The sequence below is a fragment of the Herpailurus yagouaroundi genome, unplaced genomic scaffold (genome assembly GCF_014898765.1).
Source record: "Herpailurus yagouaroundi ecotype Mexico unplaced genomic scaffold, PumYag 208, whole genome shotgun sequence".
NCBI lineage: Eukaryota > Metazoa > Chordata > Mammalia > Carnivora > Felidae > Herpailurus > Herpailurus yagouaroundi.
The window spans coordinates 10,579,205-10,592,037 of record NW_024412439.1 but is presented as its reverse complement, the minus strand read 5'-3'; the positions used below and the strand labels follow the sequence as shown (position 1 = coordinate 10,592,037).

At 65.8% G+C, this 12,833-nt stretch overlaps 1 protein-coding gene across 5 annotated transcripts; it reads right to left on the bottom strand.

Moving 5' to 3' along the window:
• Positions 1-67: 67 nt before the first annotated feature.
• NEURL4 (neuralized E3 ubiquitin protein ligase 4) lies at positions 68-12,653 on the bottom strand. Of its 5 annotated transcripts, none has more exons than XM_040453382.1 (29): positions 11,758-12,039; positions 10,385-10,829; positions 10,084-10,149; positions 9,634-9,932; positions 9,355-9,466; positions 9,181-9,269; positions 8,330-8,402; positions 7,950-8,214; positions 7,520-7,701; positions 7,113-7,198; positions 6,829-6,991; positions 6,535-6,733; positions 6,368-6,444; positions 6,190-6,268; positions 5,445-5,620; positions 5,226-5,357; positions 4,688-4,833; positions 4,361-4,585; positions 4,161-4,259; positions 3,916-4,077; positions 3,557-3,721; positions 2,841-2,999; positions 2,259-2,438; positions 2,058-2,145; positions 1,860-1,967; positions 1,627-1,771; positions 1,353-1,465; positions 1,092-1,257; positions 68-713 (listed from the first exon to the last, which is right to left on the bottom strand). In XM_040453382.1, the coding sequence occupies exons 1-29, from the start codon at positions 12,037-12,039 to the stop codon at positions 509-511; spliced, it is 4,686 nt and encodes a 1,561-aa protein (XP_040309316.1). In that variant the 3' UTR covers positions 68-508. The 5 variants fall into 5 exon arrangements, 4 of the variants coding, with proteins under 4 accessions (XP_040309316.1, XP_040309318.1, XP_040309317.1 ...); XM_040453383.1 differs by having other exon boundaries at positions 509-713; positions 5,451-5,620; XM_040453384.1 differs by lacking the exon at positions 10,084-10,149 and having other exon boundaries at positions 11,758-12,650.
• Positions 12,654-12,833: the final 180 nt, after the last annotated feature.

Below are 12,833 nucleotides of genomic sequence, written 5' to 3'. Positions count from 1 at the left end.
CGCCCCCGGCGGGGCGGGCCCGGGGCTCGCGGGGGCGGTGCGCGCGCGCGAGAAACAGGCCGAGGCGCGCGCTCCGGGACGGCGTTTATTGGCTGCTTGGAAACCCGCGTCCGTAACAACTGTACAGAGGCCCGCCTTCCCCGCGAGCGCCCTCCCACCGCCCGGCGGCCCGGGAAGCGGCGGCCCGGAGGGGGATCCGGGCTGCTCGGGATTCACAGTAACAGGAACGAAAACGGAAATAAATTAAGTGGTATGGGGGAGGGAGTCCGGGGAGTCGTGCTCCCCAAGTCAGTGCATGAAAGGGGGGCTGCCGGGCCCGGCTCCCGCTCGCCCGCCGCGCGGTCGGGGATGGCTCTGCTGCCGCGGGCGCGGGAGGCAGGACTCGAGCTCCAGGGCCCCCTGCCTGTCCGGGCCCCGCGCGCGCGTGCCGGGGCGATCGTCGTCGTCGGTCGTCACTCGGAGTCCCGGGCCCAGGGCCCCGCTGTGCTTGTCATCGCCAGGCGGCCCCTCATTCCACCCGCACCAGCAGGGCATAGAGGAGCGTGGCCCCCTTCTCCTTGGTCACCCACTCGAGTTCAGCTGGGCTGAAGTGAGGGTCCGGAGGTTCTCTGAGGGCGGCCGAGGGGGGCCCGGGGGTGTAGGAGCCGGGGCGCACGCACACCTGGAACGCCACCTGGGCCTGGTGCGTCCGCTGGGATTTGGGGTCCCGGAATCTGTCGAGGGGAGAAGAAATCCGGCCGTGAGGCCTCTGGTCCCTCTCCTCCCCTTGCTAACTGCAGGGCCACACAGGCCCTGCGGGGGCACCCCCACCTTGCAGGGGCCTTGCCCTCCCCCCACTCCCCTCCCTACCGCCTTCCCCAACGACTGCTCAGCCGGCTCCCCGCTTCCGAGTGCAGGCCGCTGCCCACCCTGCTCCCCGTGCCCGCTCCACTCGCACTTCTGACCCACTGCACCCCCCTTTTTGTCACCTTTAAAAATAGAAAATGCTTCTTATATAACAATGTTCTAGAGCAAGAGAAGACCCAAGTGGCACAGGTGAGAGAAGGGAAGGCAAAACGTGGAGACCCCAGGCGTGTCCCTCTGTTACTCACTGCACTTTGGATGCCAGGGTCTCGGCCCCGGCGTACTGCAGGGACGGGGAGAGCAGGACCGGAGGGGGCTGCTCCTCCCGGGGAGGGGCGCAGTTCTCGCCGGGCTCCTCAAACCCCACCCCGGGCTCGCCCTTCAGCGGCCGGCAGCTCAGGATAGAGGCCGCGCCTAGGACGAGAGCTGCGTCAGGGCCGCCCTCCAGGGGCCGGGCCCACCCGCCCTGCCCTGCCCTGCCCCTGCCCTGCCCCTGCCGCCCCGGGTACCTGCTCCCAGCTCCCCTCGGTCCAGCACCCTCCGCACAGCTGCCACGTGGCTCCCGTGATATGCCATGTGCCACTTCTTGGTTAGCGTCCCAGCTTCCAGACGGGGATTCACCCTAGGATGTAGACAGGGCAGACCGGACAAAGGTCGCTGGCTCCCCAACACTGTCTCCTCTACAGGAAGTTCTGCCTCGTCTTCCATGCACCCCCTGGGGAACCTCCTTCCCCTAGGGGAAAAGAACAGTAAGGGAGCCGCGTGACCCTGCCCTGCGCACACCTGAGGTTGAACCTGCACCAGCCGAAGGGCAGGGCATATTCCCGAGGAGGCTCTCCCCGGCGCCTGTGGGCCTCGTCCCCTCGAAGCTTCCGGCAAGACTCACAGTAGCACAGGCTTCGCTTGGGCGGAGGCATAAAGTAATCCTCTGCGGGAAAGCGAGGGGCAGGCTGGGTGCCGAGGTGCCCAGCACTGCCCCGGGGAACGAGGAGGGTCCCGGGGGACCGGGGACTCACCGGGAAGCAACAGCAGTTCTTGGAAGCGGGAGCACAGGGCGTGATACTCGCAGCTCTTGAGAGGGCTGCCGGCAGGCAGCGGCCCCCAGCACACGCTCTCCTTCATACCTGCGTGGGCAGGAAGGGGCACAGGTCACAGGAGCCGGGGCGGGGCGGCGCGGCACGGTGGGCGGGGCGGGGCTCTGCGGGCTGGCTCACCATCTACCATGTCCGCCTTCTCCATGTCCCCTTGGGTTCCCGCACTCTTGCCACTGGCAGCCCCTGGTTCAGGACTCACGATGGTCACCTGCAGGGGAGGGGGGCGGGAAATCAGCCTGGGCGTGCCCCAGCCCCCGGGGCCTGCCCGTGCCCTCACCGGTCGCCCCTTCCACCCTCCACCCTTCCTCCGTTACAGCCGACCTGCTCGCACTGGCCGTAGAGGTCCACCACCGCGTGGCAGGGCTGGGGCACGTCCGGTACGGCCACCCCCTGGTCCAGCCCATTGACGTGGAGGTGCAGCCCCCCAGAGCTGTCCAGCCGCAGTCCCAGGACGGTGCCTTCGGGACACGTGTCCAGGTTTGGCCCAAACTTCTCACAGATCTAGGAGGAAAGACCTACTGTCTTCCCAGAGATCAGACGCCCACAGGCAACAGCCAGGCTCGCCCTTCACTCTGCTTCCGGTTGCCAGGCCCCAGGCTTGGCCTCCACGCCAGCCTGCTGCCCGGGCTCCACCCCCCTCCTCAAACATCTGGAGTCCACCTCCCCGCCAACCCTCCCACTCCCCTCCCCCCCACAACATGCTCAGTGGCGGGAACCCAGGACAACGTGACAGCCTGAGCGTCCAGACAAGGCCCCCCCACACTCTCGCTCACCCACCACGGGCTCTACCCCACTGTGGGGCCCCTTTACGCCCGCAGTCCTACTGCCGGAGCCGGGGACCCTTTTGGCCAGACCCTCCCGACTCAAGGCCCCAGCCCTCCCTCCTCTCTGCCCCCTACTCACCTTGAGACCATTGTGGAAGATGCCACGGCCCCGCAGCAGCCAGGCTGCCCGCTTGAGGGCACAGGCAGAAGCGGGAAAGTTGAGCCTCTCGGGCGGGCAGGTGATGACGCCCAGGACCAGGGAGGACGTCCACTGCCGGTTCAGGAAGTCTATCCGCACCTGGGGAAAGGGCAACTACTCCCCAGTCACGGCCTGCTGGGAAGAGGCCGCGCCCCAGCAGAACCAGGCTCCTCACCCCTGCCGGGTGGGAGGGGGGTAGCGACAGGACCTCCCACGGCGTGGCCTGGGATGCTGCCCTTCCCTCGCCCGGAGGGACCGCCAACTACAAACCGCTTGTTTCCTTCCCCCACGTGAGCCTCGGCGCTGTCGGGACAGTAAGGGTCCCCATGCCCCGGCTTCCTAACTAAATCTCTCCGTTTGTGGCAAGCAGCAGAAAGGCCTCCTCCTCGGCAAAGCCGTCCACGCACCCACACGTAGGGCCGGCGTCTCTCTTGGCCTCCCCCAGCCCCCGCCCGCTGCCGCCGCCCCCACCGGTCGGCAAGTAAGGCTTCCTGATAAGCGACCTACGAACCCCACCGCGGGCACGAGCCCAAGCCCAGGAAGCTCATCCGAGGGGCTCGCCTTCCACCTCGTCCTCAGCTGGGAAGGGGTTCCTCCAGGAGGGCTGGCCCTGGGTCACCCCAAGCCAGAGGAGCGGCGGAGAAGGTGAGGCCCACCTGGACCAGCAGCTGGGGCACCAGGGGCTGGTTGATGACAACGATGCCCTGGTTGTAGCTGGCCACACGCGTGGCGGTGCGGTTCCCGTTGGACAAGAGGATGTTCTTCCCGTGGTTCTCCAGGAACTCGAGGGCTGTGGGCATAATGGCCACTTGATTCTGGCCCTGGTGCGGAGGAGAGACCGAGCTGCTGGGTTGCCAGTATGAGCCACCCCCTGCGGGCGTTTACACGGGGCTCGTGCACAGGCGACCGGCTACCCGGGGTTGGGTCAGAGAGCCCCAGGACAGCCTGGTGTCCCGCGGACCACCGACCCCAGCCGCCCGTTCACGGGCCCCGCCTGCCCCGCGTGGCCTCTTACCCTCGGGCTGTGCTCCTCCCCGTCATCATCTTCCTCGCCCTCGCTGCCAGTGTCCGAGCTGGGGGAGGGAGGCTGGGTGCCTTCCGACTCCTCCAGCCTCGTGGAGCTGACCACAGACACGCTCCGTACGGGCCCGTAGAGGTCCAGCACGGCCCACACGTTCTGTGGGCACACACGACACAGGAGTCAGGGGTCCGCGGAAGGCCTCAAGCCCACTCCCCAAGCCCAAGGTTCCCTGGGTCTACCTTGGCGACGCCGGTGGCCGCAGGCCCCATGTCCTCTCCGTCTACCAGGATGTGCATCGTGTCGTCCGCCCCCCGGCGGATGCCCACGCGGCTGCCCACCTGGCGCCAAAGTGAGATGGGCTCGAGTGCCTGGCCTCCCTCCGCCCCCCGCCCCCGCCCCCGCTGCACCTCCACCCCGACCCCGGAGCCGGCTGCCTCACCCCCAGCCTCTCCAGGTTCCGGCCGTAGTTCATCCTCTGGAGCTGGCCGTCGCGCCTCACTTCGCAGCTGGACACCATCCAGGTGGTCTTTGTCCGGAGCTCCGGCAGGGAGGGCGGCAGCGCCGGGCCCCCGCCCGTGCCGGGCCCCATGTCCCCGGGCACCAGCGTGGTCAGTCCCAGGCGCAGGGAGCCCGCCCACTTCTCGTCCAGCTCGTCCACTTTGACCTGAGGGAGACAGAAGGCGGCGGCCGGCGCTAGCCAGGGACAGGGGGACAGCGGGGGGGGGGGGGGGGCAGCCCGCCTCGCTGCGAGGGGCCCGCCGCCCACCTCGAACACCTCCTCCGTCTTGAGCTCCTTGGTGCTGAAGACCAGGCCGTGAGCGTAGCCGGCTGCGCGTACCGCCCTCGTGCCATCCTCCTCCAGAGTGACGTTCTTGCCACACGTGCTGTGAAAGCGGTGAGCCACGCCAGCCACTGTGGGGAACAGGTGCAGCGGGAGGGGACAGTGGGACAGCAGGCTTCAGAAAGGACACGGAGCAGAGCTCTCGGGGGAAGCGGGAAGTTGCCGGAAAGGCCCCGTTTGCCATCAGTCCTCTGTTTGCCATCAGAGAGCCTCTGGCGCCTCTTTCCCCACGAGAGACCCGTTCCCAAAGTGGGCGTGCCCGGCTCCCGGCCTCCTGGTGGCCGAGAAGCGCCTCCGTCGGTCGTTCCAGCCAGCCGTGACCTCCTCCCCTCTTCTTGGCCGCCGCCTACCCTGGGCTCATCCCTCCCTTCAGGGGCGAGCCTGTCCTGACCCAGCTCCCTGAGCTGGAAGCGGCCCCCTCAGGCCCACGGTGAGGAAGCAGAGCCCGCCCCGCCGGCCGTACCTGGGGAGTGCAGGGGGAAGGACTTCTCAGTGGCCGTGTTGCTGGTCGCCAGGCTGTTGTCCATGGGGCCGGTGGCGTTGGTGATGGAGACTTGGACACACTGGCCGTAGAGATCCACGACCGCGTACACTTCTGGGTGGCAAAGGAAGGGGTCAGAAGTCCGAGAGCCTGCGGGGCACCGGCACGAGGCGGGCAGGCCGAAAGCCACAGCGCAGTCACCTTTACCCGGAGGCAAGCCTGAGCAGGCGGCGCCTTGGTCCTGGCCGTTGATAAAGTAGTGCAGGTCGCCCTTGGCCGTTCGCATCATGCCGATGCGCGCGCCTGTGCCCAGCGCATCGAGGTCGCACCCGTAGTTGTTGCGCATCGTGTTTCCATCTTGCATGATGGCCGTGCCACTGGAGGGGCGACAGAAGGGGCCGGTGAGTCTCCCGGCTCTTTCCCACACAGGCCCCTGCTCGGTGTCTGCTCATCAGAACCTTCCAGCGATGGGGCGCCTGGGTGGCTCAGTCGGTTGAGCGTCCGACTTCGGCTCAGGTCACGATCTTGCAGCTCGTGAGTTCGAGCCCCGCGTCAGGCTCTGGGCTGATGGCTCAGAGCCTGGAGCCTGCTTCTGATTCTGTGTCTCCCTCTCTCTCTGCCCCTCCCCCATTCATGCTCTGTCTCTGTCTCAAAAATAAATAAACATTAAAAAAATTTTTTTTTTAAAAAAGGAACCTTCCAGCGCCTTGGATTGGGATCTCGATCTGGGGTCTGGGACCCAATCCCGTTTCCTATGCCTCCGGGACAGAGAAAAGCAGGAGCTTCCCGGAGAGGAGAGGGGGCTGAGCTGCTGCAGGGTGCGGGGCGATGTGGGAAGGCTGCCCAGAAGCCCTCCGGTCTGTCACTGCCCAGGGCCACCGCGGGCCCCAAACCTCGCTTCCCTCATCCTAGCCGGCCGCACGGCCTGCAAAGCAGGCAATCTGACCTCAGCATCCACGTGTCATAGTCGATATCCGTCATGGTGTTGGGGAATTCAAGGTCCTCTGGCCGAATAGCGGTCACTCCTAGGAGGCAGGGGTAGGTCAGAGCCAAGCCCCCAGCAGTGGGCAGCCAGCAGCCACCACCCCCGCCCCCGGTGCGCGCACACACACGGGTGCCCTCACCGGCCTCGATGGAGCCTGACCAGCGGTCCACCATCTTCTGAATGACGATTTCAAACAGCTCCCCATCCCGCAGGGCCCTGCCAGGGACAGCGGCAATCAGACAGGCCCTGCTCGGTGACCGAGGCTGGGCAGCGGGAAGCTGGGAGCACGAAGGCCCAGGCACTGACCGATTGGAGATGACGATGGCGTCGTTGAACTCGCTGCGGCAGTTATGGCGGAGCGCGGTGCGGCCCCCGTTGGTGATCACTGCGTTACTGCCGTGTAGCTGGTGGAAACGCAGGTCGGAGCCCCCGGCCCCCGATGACGGGGAGCTCGGGGACACCTGGTTGTTCCCTTCGGGGAGTGGCTCGGGGACTGGGGGCACCTCTGCATGAGTGGTCATCACCCATTAGGCTCACAGGGGTCTCTGAGGCCCCCCAAGGCCACCCCGACCCCCTGCCCCTGCCCATTCCGGCCCTCACCCACGTCGTCCACAATGGTGGCCTGGGCCGCCTGGCCGTAGAGGTCCACAACTGCGTAGACACCCGGGGGCACATTCCAGGCCGCGGGGCCCTGAGTCATCCCGTTGACAAAGAAGTGCAGGGTCCCGTCCTCCCGCCGCACCACGCCCACCGTGTCCCCTGCCTTGGAAGAAGGGGGGCTGGAGTGAGGAGTCAGGCAGAGCTCCCGCCTGGGCTGGTCCTACAGCAGCCCCGCCTTGCCCGCCTCCCGCCGCCGGGCCCCGGCCGGACGCACGCTCTCCCACCTTGAGGCGGTCCAGGTTGTGCCCGTACTCGTCCAGGATGGTCGTCCCGTTGTGCATCACCCCGTTCCCGGTCATCATCCAGGTCCCTAGGGGGACGAGGGGGGACAGAGGACGTGAGCGGGGATCAGGGCTCCTGTCGTGCAGCGGTGCCCGCGTCCACCCCGCAAAGCCGCTGGCCCGGCCTGCCTTTTCTGACGGTCGGCTCTCTTCCCAGAGCTGAACAAGAAAACCCTGCACGTCCCAAGCCAGCCACAAGCCCCGTCCACGTGACAGGCAGGCCTCAGCCACCGGATGCGTCGTCACAAGTGTGACAAGCGAAAAAAGGGCCAGAGCACGAGCATCCGGGCTCCGGGGGGTGGCTTCCTCCCGAGGACCCTGTCCCGGCCCCGCCCCGCTGGGGGGCTCACCCGAGCGCAGGTTGGTCATGGTGGAGGGCAACTGGAGGTAGGCAGGGTTGTGGGTGGTGACACCGATCTCGATGGAGCCAGCCCACTTGTCCACCATCTTGTCAATGCGCACCTGGAACACCTCTCCGTCCCGCAGGGCTCTGCTGCTCAGCACTACGCCGTGATTGAAGTCGTCGGTGGCACTGAGGGCACAGCACGTGGGGCCTCAGGCACGAGCGCACGCTCTGAGCACGCCGCACCCCGGCCCGGTCGGTGCCTGCCTGACTCCTGCTGCCCCCAACCCACCTGCTGACCTTCGCTGTCCCGGAGGCTCCCCCCTTCCCTGTCACGACGGCCCCGCTCAGAATCCCGCCGCCCCCCGCGCCCACGCCCCTCCCGCAAGCCCGTCAGAGCCCCTTCTGCGGGCTTCTCCCCACCCCCTGGGCCATACTGGGGCCTCAAGGCGGTGCGTCCCTCGTGGGTGATAGCCGCCTTCTGCCCGCAGTTCGGGTGGAAGAGCAGGCGCTCGGGCTCGGCCTGAGCGGCGGGGGCGGCGCGGCGGAGGGCACCCTCGGGAGACAGGGCCCGCAGGATGGCGTTGTTCCGGCGCAGACGGTCGCTGTGGTTGTTATTATGGACGATGGTCACCTTCACCGCCATCCCGTACAAGTCCACCACTCCATACACCACCGGGGGCGTCAGCGGGGTGGCCACGCCTGCGGGGGTGGAAGGCAAAGGAAGGAGTCAGACACAGGGACACCAGCCTCAAAGAGAGGCAGGAGTGTGAGGACCAGACCCCTGCACCGAGCGCCCTGGCCGCGCGGCCCCTACCCTGATCGATGCCGTTAATGAAGAAATGCAGGGCAGAGTTGGACTTCCTCGTGAGACCGATGTGGTCGCCCTCCTGGTCAAAGCAGAAAAGACGAAAGTCTGGAATCTATCCCCCGTCAGGCTCCAGACTTGTCCTGGGGACCCTGGAACAACGCGGTCCTAAAGCCTGCCCGCCAGCCCAGGCCGCAGGGGAACTGCTCCCAAGGTGCCGCAGTCACAGAGCCGCCCCGAACGCTCACTCCGAGGCCAGCGCTGCATTAAGCCATCTCATAAACATCACCCCATCTACCTCCCAAAGGAATCTAGAAAATACTAACAGGCTCATTTTAAACGTTAGAAGGAAAAAAAAAAAAAACCACCAAACTACCAAAGAGAACGAGTTTGTTGCCTCTGGTCACCACCACAAATGGCCAAACGACTAAGAAAAAGTAAAACTCTGACTTGGAAACCCGAGTGCCTAACTACTGGGCAGCCCTGCCTTCTCAGAAGGAACCTCTAGGCAAAAGCTAACAGGCCTTGGGGCGCCTGGGTGGCTCAGTCGGTGGAGCGTCCGACTTCGGCTCAGGTCATGATCTCACGGTTCGTGAGTTCGAGCCCCACATCGCGCTCTGTGCTGACAGCTCAGAGCCTGGAGCCTGCCTCGGGTTCTGTGTCTCCCTCTCTCTGCCCCTTACCCACTCACGCTCTGCCTCTCTCTAACGTTTAAAGTAAATAAGCATTAAAAAAAAAAAAATTTAAAAAAAGCTAACAGGCCTTGCTCTGGGTCACAGGGGAGACCGTGGTGCACAGGCAGGGGCACAGGGAAACGGGGCTGCCCCACAGAGGGGCCCAGGCTCCACGCCCACCCTCACCTGTAGCTCATCCAGACTGAACTCACAGTACTCCCGGCGGGTGCCCTTGCCGTTGGTCAGGATCCCACAGCCACTCATCATGATGGTGCCTGGGGGGGGAAGAGGACACCCCGCTCAGGACACGGGCTTCCTCTGCCTTAGGAAGGTGCCCCCCGCCCTGCCCGGGGCTGGTACCTGACTGCAGGTTGGTCATGGTGGCTGGGTACTCCAGGCTGTTGGGGTTGTGGGTGGTGACACCGATCTCAATGGAGCCAGACCACTTATCCACGAGCTTGTCGATGCGGATCTTGGGAGGGGTGACGACAGAAGGGAGAGACGGGGAACGTGAGCACAGAACAGGGCCCCTCAGTCCCCGGCTCTTTCTTGGGCCCCACCCTTCTAACGTCAAGGGTCAAGCCCCGTCTCGAGCCCCCGGAGAGTGACGTGCCAACCAGAGCCTGGGATCTCGCACACCTCAAACATCTCGTTGTCCCGGAGCGGACGGTTGGTCATGACCACGCCGTTGTTGAACTCATCCAGGGGCCGGCGGCGCTCGGCCGTCTTGTTATTGTTGCTGAGTTTGATGAGAGTTCCGCACTTCTCGTGAAAGAGCAGGGCGTCGTTGGAAGTGAGGACAGGCGAGGTGGCAGCGCCGCTGGGCCCCGGTCCTTCCCCGGCCGGGGGGGAGCTCAGGTTCACATTTAGGAGCCCCCCGTTGTAGGCAGACAGGATGGCGTTGCCCACCACCTCCGAGAGCTCCATGCTGGCAAAATCTGCAGGGGCGGGGCGGGGGAGGGAAGCTGGAATGAGGCCGTACGCCCTCTGGCTCGCCACTCGCCCCCTGGCCCTCTCCTGAGGTCCCTCCCCTCGCCTGGGCCACCTCACTTCCCACTGCCCTTCCCAGAGCCTCCCGGAAGCCCTCACCATTATGCGACTCAAGGCTGTTAGGAAACGTCTCCGGCCGGGCCTGCGCTGGGGACACCATGAAGGCTGGGGACCAGGCGGGATGGGAGGGGAATGAGGGTTCGGCCCCTGCTGCAGGGGCCCACAGCCAGGAGACCCCCTCCTCTAGCCCCTGCTTTCCCCTTCAACAGACTCGGGTGGGGGGGAAAGGGGTCGGAGCGGCCCTGCCCACACCCAGCCTCACGTGTCACTACACGTCACCCACTCCTTCAGCCGGTCCCCCTGCCCCGCCCCTCCACCGCTGCCCGAGCTGTATTCTCACCTTCGTCCCCCGGGGTCCCCTGTTCAGTCAAGGCAGAATCTTCAGGGGGCGCGGAGGGCTCGAGGGGGGGTGTAGGGATGGGAGCAGGGGGGCTGAAACCTGGCTCAGGGGGTAGCACGGTGATCTGCGTGCACTTGCCATAAAGGTCCACAACGGCCCAGACACGGGCGGGGAGGCCCGTGGCGGCCACCCCGCAGTCCCGCCCGTTCACCCAGAGCCGCAGCTCCCCGGCAACTGTGCGCTCCACGCCCACACGGTCCCCTTCACCGAGCTGGTCCAGGTCCTGACCATACTCCTCCAGCACAGAACGTCCATCCCTCAGCACTGAGCAGCCCGACACCACCCATGAGCCCCCCTTCAGCCCCGTGGCGCTGCTCGGGAAGTCCAGCACACTGGGGTCCAGTGCCGTCACCCCAATCTCAATGGAGCCACTCCAGGAGTTGACCTGCGACGAGAGTGGTGGACAGGGACTCAGGAAGGGCCCCCACGGGTCTCCCACCACTAGGAAACCACACTTCACAGACCACCGTGTCCCCCCCTCTTGCCACGTCTCAGCCAGCTGGCTCTTCTCCCTTGAGACGCGGGACACTAACCCAGAGGTGCGGTCCTACAAGCAACTTCCTGGACTCTGTCTCAGGGACCGTGGGCACCGCCGTCCCCTAGCAACTCTGCTCCCTACTCTGGCGGCTCGGTGTCTCTGACACCATGCCTGTCCCCACCGTCTGGGCTAAATTCCCTGGCTGCAGCCCCCTGCCTCCTCTAAGTGCCCGGTGTCTGTGACTTCTCAGCCACCCAGATGCACAGCTCTCCGAGTCCTTTCTCCCTGCTCTTGTACACCGCTCTCCTCCTCCCCTGGTCCATTTCTCTTCTAGGCCCTGGCTCCACTCAGATTCACTCACTTCCCAAATTCCACCTCTGTGCCCCCGGCCTCGTCACCAAACGACACACAAGAGGCACACCTCCCTCTCCCTGAGTGTCCCTCCCCACCCATCGTTCCGGCCTCAGTTTATCCTCCGATGGTTGTACTTCGCCTGGTTCTCTCTCCTCCTGTCAGGTCCCTGACATCTCTCCGTCCTCCGCCTGCCACAAGCCATTCCAGGAGACCTGTTCCCCAGCCATTCTAGGGGCTGAAGCCCGTGTCCCTTCCCTGCTCCTGGGTCCGGAGGAAATCAAGCTCTCCTTACCCGTTTCCCCTCCAGACTCCATGTTTCTACTTCCCGCTCCCCTCCTGCCCGTCACCGGGTGCCCATAAGGTCCGTCGGTTCCCTCTCGGTGCCCGGCGATGGGGCTGCCCGGGTTGTCCCCCATCCCGCCTCTCGCTCTCCCCCTCCCACCACCCTCCACATCTCGGTTCCGCGGACCCAGCTCCGCACCTTGCGGTCGATGCGGACGGTGAAGACGCGGCCGTCGCGCAAAGGCTCCCGGCTCAACACCAGCCCGTGGTTGAACTCCTGGCCCGGCTGCTGCCGCCGCGCTGTACGCCCACAGGCCGACAGGCTCACCAAGCGCCCGGTGCGCGGGTGCAGCTCCCCGCCGCTGCCCAGACCCCCGCCGGACCCCGGCCCTGGGCCGCTCCCGCCGGGGCCCCCACCCCCACCCGGCCCCGGCCCGGGGCCTCCCCCGGAGCCCCCGCTCCCACCCGACCCCGCCGCCATCGCCGCTGACACCCGGGCCGCGCGACAGCCGCGCTTGGCGGCACCGTGGCAACCGCGGTGCACACACACCCGGAGGGAATAGGGCTCGGGGCTGGGGCCAGGTATGCTTTACGGCACTGCCGGGCAACGAAGCAGCCCGGGCTAGGGAACTAATGACCACCGCGGTGGGAACAGAAGGACGACGGGGTCGGGCAGGCCTGCTTTACGGCACGGCCAGGTGACGGAGTGGCTCAGAGTGGGGTGCAGACTTGGGCAGCGAGCTTTTGCGACAGTAGAAGAAACGACCGCCTCAGGCATCTTTACGACGCAGGGGGTGCCGGCCCCCACCTTCAGCTTTGCGACAGCGGCCCCAACGACCCCGCCCCCGCCGAGGCAGGAGACGCCTTGAAGTTTTCGCTTTACGGCAACAGGAGGAGGTGTCTTGCCTTCGCGCTACACCCTTCGACGCCGTAAGAGCGGCGTCTGGAGCATCCAGAGAAGGGAACCGGTAGCTTTATAAATAAAAACCTCTGCCCTCGCACCGAGACCGGATATATTTTGCGACACTGTCGCAGTCCCTCCACTGTGTAGCGCACTTCTCGTGAGAGGCAAAGCGCGTCGACTTGGGGGGGGGGGGCCAGGGAAGGGGCTCGTGATATTCCTAAACAAGCCCACTTGAACTCCAATCTAGCCAAACCCTTAAATTTTAAAGCCACGGATGAAGAGTCCAATGAAACCCTGGCAGGCAGATTCAAGCAATGGCACTGACGGTCCTGCCCCCAAAACCCCGAGCTATCAAGGCCCCCAGCCCAGCG

Excerpts from the sequence above, each read along its gene's own strand:
- NEURL4 (XM_040453382.1), bottom strand. The coding sequence starts at position 12,039 with ATGGCGGCGGGGTCGGGTGGGAGCGGGGGCTCCGGGGGAGGCCCCGGG. Across the intron at positions 9,270-9,354 it reads CATGACCAACCTGCAGTCAG|GCACCATCATGATGAGTGGC; the intron begins GTACCAGCCCCG and ends TTCCCCCCCCAG. Across the intron at positions 6,992-7,112 it reads ACAACCTGGACCGCCTCAAG|GCAGGGGACACGGTGGGCGT; the intron begins GTGGGAGAGCGT and ends CCTTCTTCCAAG.